Raw genomic sequence first — 13174 nt, 5'->3', positions numbered from 1 at the left:
ATTTTACCATGATGTCAAGCAAAGAGGCACTGATTTTGAAGGTAGGCCTTGAAATACATCCACAGGTACACCTCCAATTGACTCAAATTATGTAATTTAGCCTATCAGAAGCTTCTAAAGCCATGACATCATTTTCTGGATTTTCCCAAGCTGTTTAAAGGCACAGTCAACTTAGTGTATGTAAACTTCTGACCCACTGGAATTGTGATACAGGGAATTATAAGTGAAATAATCGGTCTGTAAACAATTGTTGGAAAAAGTACTTGTGTCATGCACAAAGGAGATGGCCTAACCGACTTGCCAAAACTATAGTTTGTTAACAAGACATTTGCGGAGTGATTGAAAAACTATTTTTAATGACTCCAACCTAAGTGTTTGTAAACTTCCGACTTCAACTGTAAATATATAAATCACATTTACATTCAGACCCCTTACTCAGTACTTTGTTGAAGCACCTTTGGAAGCTTTTACAGTCTTGAGTCTTCTTTAGAATGACACTACAAGCTTGGCACACCTGTATTTGGGGTGTTTCTCACATTCTTCTCTGCAGAACTTCAAGATGTCAAGTTGGATGGGGAGCGTTGCGGCACAGCTATTTTCAGGTCGCTCCAGAGATGTTCGATCAGGTTCATGTCTGGGCAGACTGGGCCACTCAAGAACATTCAGAGACTTGTCCCGAAGCCACTCCTGCGCTGTCTTGGCTGTGTGCTTTGCGTCGTTGTTCTGTTGGAAGGTGAACCTTCGCCCCAGTCTAAGGTCCTGAGCCCTCTGGAGCAGGTTCTCATCAAAGATGGCTGTACTTTGCTCCATTAAATCTTTCCCTCGATCCTGACTAGTCTCCCAGTCCCTGCTGCTGAAAAACATACCCACAGCATGATGCTGCCACCACGCTTCACCGTAGGGATGGTGCCATGTTTCCTGCAGCCGTGAAGCTTGGCATTCAGGCCAAAGAGTTTAATATTGGTTTCATCAAACCAGAGAATCTTGTTTCTCATGGTCTGAGAGACTTTAGGTGCATTTTGGCAAACTCCAAGCGGGCTGTCACGTACCTTTTACTGAGGAGTGGCTTCCGTCTTCCCACTCTACCATTAAGGCCTGATTGGTGGAGTGCTGCAGAGATGGTTGTCCTTATGGAAGGTACTCCCATTTCTAGAGCTCTGTCGTGTTCTTGGTAACCTCCCTGACCAAGGCCTCCCGGGTGGCGCAGTGGTCTAGGGCACTGCATCGCAGTGCTAGCTGCGCCACCAGAGTCTCTGGGTTCGCACGCAGGCTCTGTCGCAACCGGCCGCGACCGGGAGGTCCGTGGGGCGACGCACAATTGGGCTAGCGTCGTCCAGGTTAGGGAGGGTTTGGCCGGTAGGGATATCCTTGTCTCATCGCGCTCCAGCGACTCCTGTGGCGGGCCGGGCGCAGTGCGCGCTAACCAAGGGGGCCAGGTGCACGGTGTTTCCTCCGACACATTGGTGCGGCTGACTTCCGGGTTGGAGGCGCGCTGTGTTAAGAAGCAGTGCGGCTTGGTTGGGTTGTGCTTCGGAGGACGCATGGCTTTCGACCTTCGTCTCTCCCGAGCCCGTACGGGAGTTGTAGCGATGAGACAAGATAGTAATTACTAGCGATTGGATACCGCGAAAATTGGGGAGAAAAGGGGATAAAATTTCAAAAAGATATAATAATAATTTAAAAATAATTTAAAAAACCTCCCTGACCAAGGTCCTTCTCCCCCGATTGCTCAGTTTAGCCCGGCGGCCAGCTCTAGGAAGAGACTTGGGGGTTCCAAACCTCTTCCATTTAAGAATGATGGAAGCCACTGTGTTCTTGGGGTCCTTCAATGCTGAAGAAATGTTTGTATCCTCAACACAATCCTGTCTCGGAGCACTATGGACAATTCCTTCAACCGCATGGCTTGGTTTTTGCTCTGATATTGATGGGGGTCACCTTGGGGTTCGTGATAGGGGCTGCACCAAATGATTGCTGTATTATAATAATTGATTATGCTTATGTTGTATTAATAGAAGGGGAAGGGCTATAAGACAACCCCCCACTACATTTACAGGGTCCTGAACCACAGATTAGCAATATATGCATAGATAATGCATTGCCATTTGATTAGATGTTCAGGAGTTATGGCTTGGGGGTAGAAGCTGTTTAGAAGCCTCTTGGACAAAGACTTGGCGCTCTGGTACCGTTTGCCATGCGGTAGCAGAGAGAACAGTCTATGACTATGGTGGCTGGATGCTGACAATTTTTAGGGTCTTCCTCTGACACTGCCTGGTATAGAGGTCCTGGATGGCTGGAAGCTTGGCCCCGGTGATGTACTGAGCCGTACGCACTACCCTCTGTAGTGCCTTGTGGTCGGAGGCCGAGAAGTTGCCATTCCAGGCAGTGATGCAACCAGTCAGGATGCCCTCAATGGTGCAGCTGTAAAACCTTTTGAGGATCCGAGGACCAATGCCAAATCTTTTCAGTCTCCTGAGGGGGAATAAGTTTTGTCGTGCCCTCTTCACGACTGTCTTGGTGTGCTTGGACCATGTTAGTTTGTTGGTGGCGTGGAACACCAAGGAATTTGAAGCTCTCAACCTGCTCCACTACAACCCCGTCGATGAGAATGGGGGCGTGATCGGTACTTATTTTCCTGTAGTCCACAATCATCTCCTTTGTCTTGATCAAATTGAGGGAGAGGTTGTTGTCCTGGCACCACATGGCCAGGTCTCTGACCTCCCTATAGGCTGTCTCATCGTTGTTGGTGATCAGGCCTACCACTGTTGTGTCATCAGCAAATTTAATGATGGTGTTGGAGTCGTGCCTGGACGTGCAGTCATGAGTGGAAGGAAGATGACTGAGCACGCACCACCGAGGGGCCCCTGTGTTGAGGATCAGCGTGGCGTATGTGTTGTTACCTACCTTTACCATCTGGGGGCGTCCCATCAAGAAGTCCTGTATCCAGTTGGAGGGAGGTGTTTAGTCCCAGGGTCCTTAGCTTATTGATGAGCTTTGAGGGCACTATGGTGTTGAATGCTGAGCTGTTGTCAATGAATAGCATTCTTACATAGGTGTTCCTTTTGTCCAGGTGTGAAAGGGCAGTGTGGAGTACAAGAGATTGCAGCATCTGTTGGTATGGTATGCAAATTGGAGTGGGTCTAGGGTTTCTGGGATAATGGTGTTGATGAGTGTCAGAGCCGGTGTAGTACAAGTCGAGAAAGAAAATTAAGATCTTAGTCCTGTATTGACGCTTTGCCTAAAATACGTTTTAGAATAAGGCTGTAACGTAACAAAATGTGGAAGTGTATTGGTCTGAATACTTTCTGAAAGCACTGTAATTCCCTAGGTTAAGGGAGTGGGCTGATATACAGTGCTTTCAAAAAGTATGCATATCCCTTGACTTATTCTACATTTTGTTGTGTTAGTCTGAATTTAAAATGTATTTAATAAAATGTTCTCCCCTCACCCATCTACACACAATACCCCATAATGACAAAGTGAAAACATGTTTTTAGAAATGTTTGCAACTTTATTGAACATTAAATACAGAAAGACCTAATTTGCATGAGTATTCACGCCCCGAGTCAATACTTTGTACAGGCACCTTTGGCAGCGATTACAGTCTGAGTCTTTCTGGGTAAGTCTCTAAGAGCTTTCCACACCTGGATTGTGCAACATTTTTTGCCCATTATTCTTTTCAGAATTCTTCAAGCTCTGTCAAATTGATTGTTCATCATTGCTAGACAACCATTTTCAGCTCTTGCAAAAAATTATCAAGTAGATTTAAGTCAACTTTAACTCGGACACTCAGAAACATTCACCGTCTTCTTGGTAAGCAACTGCAGTATAGATTTTGCCTTGTGTTTCATGTTATTGTGCTGGTGAAAGGTGAATTCCTCTCCCAGTGTCTGGTGGAAAGCAGACTGAATCAAGTTTTCCTCTAGGATTTTGCATGTGCTTAGCTCTATTCTGTTAATTTTTTCATAAACTCTAGTCCTTGCAAATGACAAGCATACCAATAACATGATGCAGCCACCACCATGCTTGAAAATATGTAGAGTGGTACTCAGTAGCGTGTTGTATTGGGTTTGCAACAAACATAAGTACATTTCTTTGCCTTTTGTGCCTTATTGTAAACCGGATGCATGTTTTGGATCAGCTTTTCCTCTAGGATTGTGCCTGTGTTTAGCTCCATTCAGTTTATTTTTATCCTAAAAACTCCTCAGCTGTTAATGATTACAAGCATACCCATAACATGGTCACCACTATGCTTGAAAATATGGCGAGTGTTACTCCGTGATGTGATGGATTGGATTTGCCACAAACATAACACTTTGTATTCAAGACAAAAAGTTCACTGCTTTGCCACATTTTCTGCAGTATTATGTTAGTGCCTTATTGCAAATAGGATGCATGTTTTGAAATATGTTCATTCTCTACAGGCTTCCTTCTTTTCACTCTGTCAATAAGGTTGGTATTGTGGAGTAACTACAATGTTGTTGACCCGTCCTTAGTTTTCTCCTATCACAGCCATAACTGTTTTAAAGTCACCATTGGCCTCATGGTGAAATCCCTGAGCAGTTTCCTTCCTCTCCGGTAACTGAGTTATGAAGGATGCCTGTATCCTTGTAGTGACTGGTTGTACTGATACACCATCTAAAGTGTAATTAATAACTTCATCATTATCAAAGGGATATTCAAAGTCTGCTCTTTATTTATTTTTTTACCCATCTACCAATAGGTGCCGTTCTTTGGAAAACCTACCTAGTCTTTGTGGTTGAATCTGTGTTACAAATTCACTGCTTGACTGAGGGACCTTACAGATAATTGTATGTGTGGGATACAGAGATGAGATAGTCATTTAAAAATCATGTTAAAAACTATTATTGCACACAGAGGGAGTCCATGCAACGTATTACGTGATTTGTTAAGTAAACGTTTACTCCTGAACTTAGACTTGCCATAACAAAGGGCTTGAATAGTTATTGACTCAGCTTTAATTTTTAATAAATTTATAAAACAGTTTAAAAACATAATTCCACTTTGACATTATGGGGTATTGTGTGTAGGACAGTGACAAGAAATCTAAATTGAATCCATTTTAAATTCAGGCTGTAACACAACAAAATGTGGAATAAGTCAAGGGTTGTGAATCCTTTCTGAAGGCACTGTAACTCCCTAGGTAAGGCCAGTAGAATGATATAATTCACTAGCTAAGGCCAGTAAGATGATACAACTCACTAGGTAAGGCCAGTAGGATGATGTAGCTGTGTAGTTTGTCGAACACTGACGTGATTCTCTTCATGCCACTCTGCAGCTCCTGGTTCTTAGAGATGAGAGAGGAGGTACACAAAGGAGCCCTGCACTCTTCCTCCAGACTGGGGGGAGAATAGAGGAGGATGAGGAGGAAAATACCCACCCACCCCTTTAGATGTAAATACACACACACACACACACACCTAATGTAATGAGTACTGACCTTTTGAGCTGGTATGGTAGAATCTTCTGCAGAAAGTGGGTGTAGGATGTGAAATGATCAGCGAAGTCCTTCAGTTTCCCCACAGTCTCCAGTACTGTTACTGTGTCCTCTGTGATGCTCTGGTGTAGTTGCACTAGTCCTTCCTCCAGGGGGCGCACATAGGCTGCATTCTCATGTAGATACTGGGAGAACTGGGGAGAAGAGAACATCTTACCTACTTCAGACGAAAGCACATATTGTAAGTCACTATGGATAAGAACATCTGCTAAAGGACTAAACATTTTAACATGTAATATGTTTAAAGCGGCAAATCAGCAGTATAAACAATAAAGCTTTCTCCCCGCCCCTAATTGGGTAAAAAGCTGAGGGAGGGGCTAGAGAAATGTAACAACTCAAATTCATAGACAGAGCTATAGATGCAAGGACTGGGCATCCATGATATCAACATTATAGTTTTAATCATGTTCTGAGGCTATATAGTGTTTGTTAACATTAACTTTGTTTACAAACATTTCAGTAAACAAGCTTATACTCTGGGTTCTGATGGGGTACAACAGTTGAACTAAGCAAGAACCAATTGGTATAGATGATTAATTTAGAAGTCCAAAAATGTATGTACTAACTGCTGTTGGTCCCTTTAAAGGATGTCGGGGCAGAGACATTGTGTGTGTCCTCACCTTTTGGTTGAGTGGTGAGATGGGTTCGATAGAGGAATCCAGGGGGTAGATGTGCACCCTCTGCTCTGTGTAGGAGTGGAAGTTTAACAGAGCCGCCACTAGGTCCTGGACGAAGCCTAGGGCCTGACCAGCCACGTCTCGGGCCTTCAACTGGAGGAGAGGACAGGGAGAGAGAGAAGATTACTACCAAAACTCTGGACCACATATTCACGCTGACAATGGAGGTTCGAGCACCAACTATTCTATCAAATTCAAGGACAGAATTGAATAATACTGGATATTACTATAGGGCTTCCTCTCACCTGGTGTCTTCTGTTGTGTGGTGGAATATTGAGGCTGTTGTAGTCACTGAATTCTGGAGAAAAAGGGAGGGAAATTTAAAGGGGAGATTTCAGGGTGACAAAAAAGTTGAAATGATTTACTTACAAACTGGCTTAAAGCAGTGTAATGTGCCGAATGATGGCATGTCATAGCGCTGTACTTCATATAGCATTTTTATAAGGACTAAGTAAGCCATCTTCTATCTAACCAGGACACTGAGCAGAGAGGAGAACAGGGCTCTAGCGTTGGACTTGAACAGCCTCTGTCATAGCATGACGCATTAGACAGTGCTTCAGTGTGCCTCTTCCTACAGCATCAGTGAGATATCTCTTTAACATCTTCTCCAGTACTTTTGTATACTTTTTAGTTCTGGAAGTAGTGCTCACGAGACAAAAATGGTCCCAGAAAATGGTGTACTTCGTCACATGAGCAGATATGCACCACGTCATTGTTCTCTCTCTGCTGGGTGTGCATCTTTCGAGCTGTCACTCAAAATGGCGAAGGGCTGAAGCTCATTGGCTAGAAATCGAATTGCTAGGGGGCTAGTCCACGTGGGGTAAATGTAGTGAAAATGACACTGCACATCTTCCAGTTAACAGTCGCTTTCAAACTAGGGATTTAATGGTTAACTGAGGTTAGACAGTAATTCTGCTCAGATACTGAACAAAAATATAAACGCAACATGTAAAGTGTTGGTCCCATGAGCTTAAATAAAAGATTCCAGAAATTGCCCATACGCATTTTATTTCTCTAAAATTCTCTGTGAGCATTTCACCTTTGCCAAGATAATCCATCCACCTGACAGGTGTAGCATATCAAGAAGATGATTACACAGGTGCACCTTGTGCTGGGGACAACACTGTAAAATGTGCAGTTTTGTCATATAAACGACAGATGTCTTAAGGAAGTTGAGGAAGCGTGCAATTGGCATTCTGACAGCAGGAATGTCCACCAGAGCTGTTGCCAGAGAATGTAATGTTAAATTCTCTCCCATAAGCCCGCTCTACGGTCGGTTTAGAGAATTTGGCAGTACGTCCAACCGGCCTCACAACTGCAGACCGCGTGTAACCATGCCAGCCCAAGACCTCCACATCCGGCTTCTTCACCAGCGGGATCATCTGAGACCAGCCACCCAGACAGCTAATGAAACTGAGGAGTATTTCGGTCTGTAATAAAACCCTTTTGTGGGGAAAAACTAATTCTAATTGGCTGTGCCATACTCCCCAGTGGGTAGGCCTAGCTCCCAAGTGGATGGGCTTATGCCCTCCCAGGCCCACCCATGGCTGAGCCCTCACCCAGTCATGTGAAACCCATAGATTAGGCCCTAATGAATTTATATCAATGGACTGAGTTCCTTATATGAACTCTAACTCAGTAAAATTGTTTTAATTGTTGCATGTTGCGTCTATATTTTTTGTTCAGTAGATTTCGCATGTATGAAATACACAGCGGGAGGTTTAAAAAAATACTTAGTCGCCAACGTTCCGGAGCATGTCTTTAAGTGTAATATGGCATTATTCACCAAAATATGTCATTCACTAACATTAGTAGTATATACACATGTGCTCTCAAATAATTCACAAATCAGTGATGTTTCACTGTTGTGTTCATTAGAGCACACACCACAACAGAAAACAACAAATGAGCAGTTCTTATTGGACCCATCCAGGTAGTCCCTCACTGTTTCAGTCTGTTGTCTTCCGCTTGGTTCCTGATGAACACGATCCGGGGTCGGTGAAATGTTGCATAGTGACCTAATACTCACTGGTGTCGTTGAAGGGCACTTTCTCCTGGATGACACAACTGCTCTGTTTCACCTGTCTGTTGAGCTCTGACTGACACTTCCTCAACTGCTGCTGACTAGAGAGAGAGGACAGCAACACAATTAGACCCAACCAAATCATGAGAAAACTCAAATATAATTACTTGACACATTGGAAGGAATTAACAAAAAAACTGAGCAAACTAGAATGCTATTTGGCCCTAAACAGAGTACACATTGGCAGAATACCTGACCACTGTGACTGACCCAAACTTAAGGAAAGCTTTGACTATGTACAGACTCAGTGAGCATAGCCTTGCTATTGAAAAAGGCTGCCGTAGGCAGACCTGGCTCTCAAGAGAAGACAGGCTATGTGCACACTGCCCACAAAATGAGGTGGGCACTTCCTAACCTCCTGCCAAATGTATGACCATATTAGAGACACATATTTCCCTCAGATTACACAGATCCACAAAGAATTTGAAAACAATCCCAATTTTGATAAACTCCAATATTTACCACAGTGTGCCATCAGAGCAGCAGGATTTGTGACCCATTGCCACAAGAAAAGGGCAATCAGTGAAGAACAAACAACATTGTAAATTCAACCCATATTTGTTTATTTTCCCTTTTTTACTATTTGCACATCGTTACAACACTGTATATCTACATAATCTGACATTTGTAATGTCTATTATTTTGGAACTTCTGTGTATGTAATGTTTACTGTTAATTTTTATTGTTTATTCAACTTTTGTATATTGTCTACTTCACTTGCTTTGGCAATGTTAACATACGTTTTCCATGCCAATAAAGCCCTTAAATTGACATTGAATTGAGAGAGAAGAGGATGGAGGGAGAGAGGGAGAGAAGAGGATAGAGGGGGGGAGAGAGGAGGGAGGGGAGAGGAAAGGAGAAATAGTCAACGACCGCTCAGTGACCATACTAAATGCGACCCCATATGCATTATTCTAACCCTCATTATTGCTTCATTTTAAGTCCTCTACTATAGAAATAGAATAAGGTGTTTACCATTCCTCTGTCTGAACTCTGCACTCATTAGTTTCCCCCTCCAGAGTCTGGGATTTCACCTGTAAGACACAGCAAATGGCATCATGTATTACATCATCAATAACAAATTCATGAGTTTAGCCCCTCTCATCCTCCTTCAATTATTCTCCCTCCATTTCACCTCTAGTCTGGCCTTGGCACTCTGTAGTCTCTCGATAGTGTCCATGTATTTGGAGGCGAGTCCGTCCACTATGGCCTGGTGCTGTTCATGGTCTCTCTCCAGCTCCTCCAACCGGACCTTCAGCTGGGCCTCCTGCTGCCTGTGCTGCTCATCAGCCTCATAGAACTTAGAACAGAAAATAACTTTATTGTCCATCCAAGGATAAAGTATTTATTTGTGCATTATCTTAGAAGAATCATAAAAACATCATCCATAGACATGAACAGACCAGCACACAAAATCAACTGGTCAAATACATAATGATGTACACATATTCAAACCATTAGTCTCTTGGTATACACTAGTCCATACATGCATACACTCCCATGCCTCAGAGACAGACCTGGATGTGAAGCCTCTCGTTCTCCTGGATCTTCTTATGCAGGTCCTCATCAAACACACTCTGGGTCTGCTGCAAGCCCTGCTGGGAGGGGGAGTCCCCTTTGTTCTGGTGGAGAAAAAGTACCTTTGAGATTCACTACATTGCAGTCGAACTGATGAGAATCACTGATCGACAAATCAACTTTGCATCCCAAATGACATGTCTGATTGTGGGGTGTACCCTATTCCTTGTCTAATATATGCCATTTTAGCAGGCGCCTTAATCCAAAGCAATTTACAGTCATGTGTGCATATCTTTACGTATGGGTGATCCCGGGAATCAGACCCACTACCCTGCCGCTGCAAGCGCCATGCCTTAACAACGGAGAAAGAGGACCAGTGTCTGTCTCTACCTTGCTCTTCTTGCCCTTGGCTTCGCTGGCAGCCAGTTCCTCCTGCAGCAGCTCTACCCTCTTAGCCAACTGCTGGTTCCTGAAGGTGAGACTATCCATCTCCTGCTCCACCTTCCTCAGGCTCTGCTCTCGCTGCTTCATCTGCTCCTGTAGTATATGGGTGGAGAAGACGCTCAGTGAGGGCTCAACACATACAATGACATTGACTGAACGCTAGGGCTGTTGCAGTGACCGTATTATCGCCACACCGGCAATCATGTGTCATGACCGCAGTCATACTCCATGTGACCGTTGAGTCACAGTGATCTCCTCTATGCACTAGTAGTATCATGCATTAGTAGTACCCAACTTGCTAACTACCATCAGGTCGTTAATGGCCTGGTACTCAGGGCTCTATCGTTCCTCTAAACCAGGGGTGTCAAACTCATTTCGCATCGTGGGCCACATACGGCCTAGGGAGATGTCAAGTGGGCAGGACCATTAAAATTATACCATACTCTGCTATAAATAACCAAAATATCATGTCTTTCCTTTGTTTTGGTGTAAAGAAGCACAAGAACATTAGGAAAATATTGAAATTTAATGAACTATCCTTTTACAAAACATTTCATGAAACACCTCATATTTCCTTAGACAAATGTGCAATTTACTTTTATCATTCACAAATATGCATTGCAACTGATCCCACTGATTGTACAAAGGCACAAAACTTTAATTGGTACTGAAAAATATAGTAATGCACTTTAAGATTAAATGAGACTTTTAAAGAAAGGAATTTTTAAACCACTTACACATACGCATATAAAATCTAAATGTAATCCCTGCGTACACCTTACAAACTAAGGAGAGTGATTTTAAATGTGTAATGAAGAAAGTGTTCGCCTGTCCTGTAAATCTGTAAACTTCATACATGAAACATACATACACATACAATACATACTGAAAATTTATGGAGTTGTATGAACAGTAGAATTCCATCACACAACTTTTGTTTTGAAGCTGCTGACTAACATTAAAGTGCACATTTTTTAAATCACCACAGTAAGGATTCATCTTCACAGAGCTGTATTCTTTCAATGCAAACAGTATCTAAGGCAGCATTTTAAAGGTACCGAAATACCGAAACTTGTTGCAAACACACCAAGCACGAAGGTTTTCCGTGCATCTCTGTAAATAAATAGGACGTGGTCCATTTTTCTTTGAAAATTCTACACTCCTTATCTACTTTTCTCCGTTTGGATAACGACATTTTGGCTAATGAGGGTGTAGCGGAGAGGTAGAGACCAAGGTATTAACAACGTCGTAACAAGCAGCAGATGGCGCATTGATACCGTCTGCTGTTTTCAGTCTGTCTCAGTGATGCGGCTTGTCTTCTACTCTGATGGAAAGAGTGCGCCCCTTAGCGGATAATCCATGAATTGCAGTGAATTAAAAATATTAATTCCATGTCTTTTATGCATTTTTTCCACTTTCAAATTATCCTGCGGGCCTGATCGAACCTCCTTGGGGGCCGGTTCCGGCCCGCGGGCCGTATGTTTGACACCCCTGCTCTAAACACTGATACATTTTTCCCCCACCTTTATTTAACCAGGTAGGCCAGTCGAGAACAAGTCAAATGGAAAATCTCCTCAAACACATCATCAAAACAGTGTCATGTGTTTAAAACACACTGTTAGGCTACATGTTTTAACTTCACTGTGATCCATTTGAAGAAAGAGGTTCCACAGATTGAAACTGAGTGGAAAACATAGTGAAAGTTGTTTTTACCATCAAGGACCACTTTGGAAACAAGCATTTTAATTAATACTTTCAAGTGATATCCTCTGGGTCCACATTGTACATTTTGTTCTATATGTCTGTTACCCAAAATAAATTCAATGCTCGTTGTAGATGCTTCAGAGCCAAACATGTCTGGGCTGATTTCTATATGCAGTCCTGTGTGAAGTGTCCTTATCAGCCTAGACATTTCTATATGCAGTCCTGTGTGAAGTGTCCTTATCAGCCCAGACATTTCTATATGCAGTCCTGTGTGAAGTGTCCTTATCAGCCCAGACATTTCTATATGCAGTCCTGTGTGAAGTGTCCTTATCAGCCCAGACATTTCTATATGCAGTCCTGTGTGAAGTGTCCTTATCAGCCCAGACATTTCTATATGCAGTCCTGTGTGAAGTGTCCTTATCAGCCCAGACATTTCTATATGCAGTCCTGTGTGAAGTGTCCTTATCAGCCCAGACATTTCTATATGCAGTCCTGTGTGAAAGCAGAGTTTTGATGGTTGCCACTAAAAAGAGGATCCCAGCTACTACTACATGTATTTCTCAGCTGCTCCCCTATAAAACCGGAGTAGCCTACCCATTCAATTCTCTGGCAACAGCTCTGTTGGAAATTCCTGCAGTCAGCATGCCAATTGCACACTCATTCAAAACTTGAGTAATCTGTGTCATTGTGTTGTGTGATAACACTGCACATTTTAGAATGTGCTTTTATTGTGCCCAGCACAGATGCACCTATGTATTGATCATGTTGTTTAAAAAGCTTCTTGATATGCCACACCTGTCAGGTGGATGGATTATTTTAACGAAGGATAAATGCTCACTAACAGGGAGATAAACAAATGTATGCACCAAATTTGCATATGAAAAATGGGACCAACACTTTACATGTTGAGTTTATATTTTTGTTCAGTATATATTATTCTTACAATAAAATCCTATAATATAAAATAATGGCATGAGACTTTTAAACATATCTTGTCTACTAAATGAACAAGCCTACAGCCTATGGCATGGCGCACAGCCAGAGAACATACAGTAGGACAACTCATATGGTTCTTCAAAAATACATTTTCTTCATATCATAATGTTTCTTTAGACCCGACTAAAATAATGGATTTATTGTGACGGTGTATATTAAATGGATTTATTATACTTTTTAAAATGTAGATGTTCAAAAAGGCGCATCAGCAGCTTGTATGGTGGAGGTCTGGCAATG

At 42.8% G+C, this 13174-nt stretch overlaps 2 protein-coding genes across 3 annotated transcripts in view; one reads left to right on the top strand and one right to left on the bottom strand.

The window, feature by feature from the left end:
* The window catches only part of LOC139571462 (forkhead box protein N2-like), a 148954-nt gene that overhangs the window by 17247 nt on the left and 118533 nt on the right, over window positions 1–13174 (top strand). The window lies entirely within an intron of this gene.
* Window positions 1–13174, bottom strand: part of LOC139571461 (protein phosphatase 1 regulatory subunit 21-like) — a 35191-nt gene that overhangs the window by 20233 nt on the left and 1784 nt on the right. For both annotated transcript variants that reach the window (XM_071394354.1, XM_071394353.1), the window contains 9 exons: window positions 10184–10330; window positions 9793–9897; window positions 9411–9575; window positions 9251–9309; window positions 8222–8316; window positions 6438–6490; window positions 6136–6285; window positions 5459–5649; window positions 5221–5357 (listed from right to left, as the gene is read on the bottom strand). In XM_071394354.1, the coding sequence (XP_071250455.1) occupies window positions 5221–5357; window positions 5459–5649; window positions 6136–6285; window positions 6438–6490; window positions 8222–8316; window positions 9251–9309; window positions 9411–9575; window positions 9793–9897; window positions 10184–10330 (1102 nt within the window). The remainder of the gene's footprint in view (window positions 1–5220; window positions 5358–5458; window positions 5650–6135; window positions 6286–6437; window positions 6491–8221; window positions 8317–9250; window positions 9310–9410; window positions 9576–9792; window positions 9898–10183; window positions 10331–13174) is intronic.

Source organism: Salvelinus alpinus, chromosome 3 (genome assembly GCF_045679555.1).
Source record: "Salvelinus alpinus chromosome 3, SLU_Salpinus.1, whole genome shotgun sequence".
NCBI classification, from domain to species: Eukaryota; Metazoa; Chordata; class Actinopteri; order Salmoniformes; family Salmonidae; genus Salvelinus; species Salvelinus alpinus.
The sequence above is the reverse complement of the archived record's forward strand: the minus strand, read 5'-3'. Positions and strand labels throughout refer to the sequence as shown.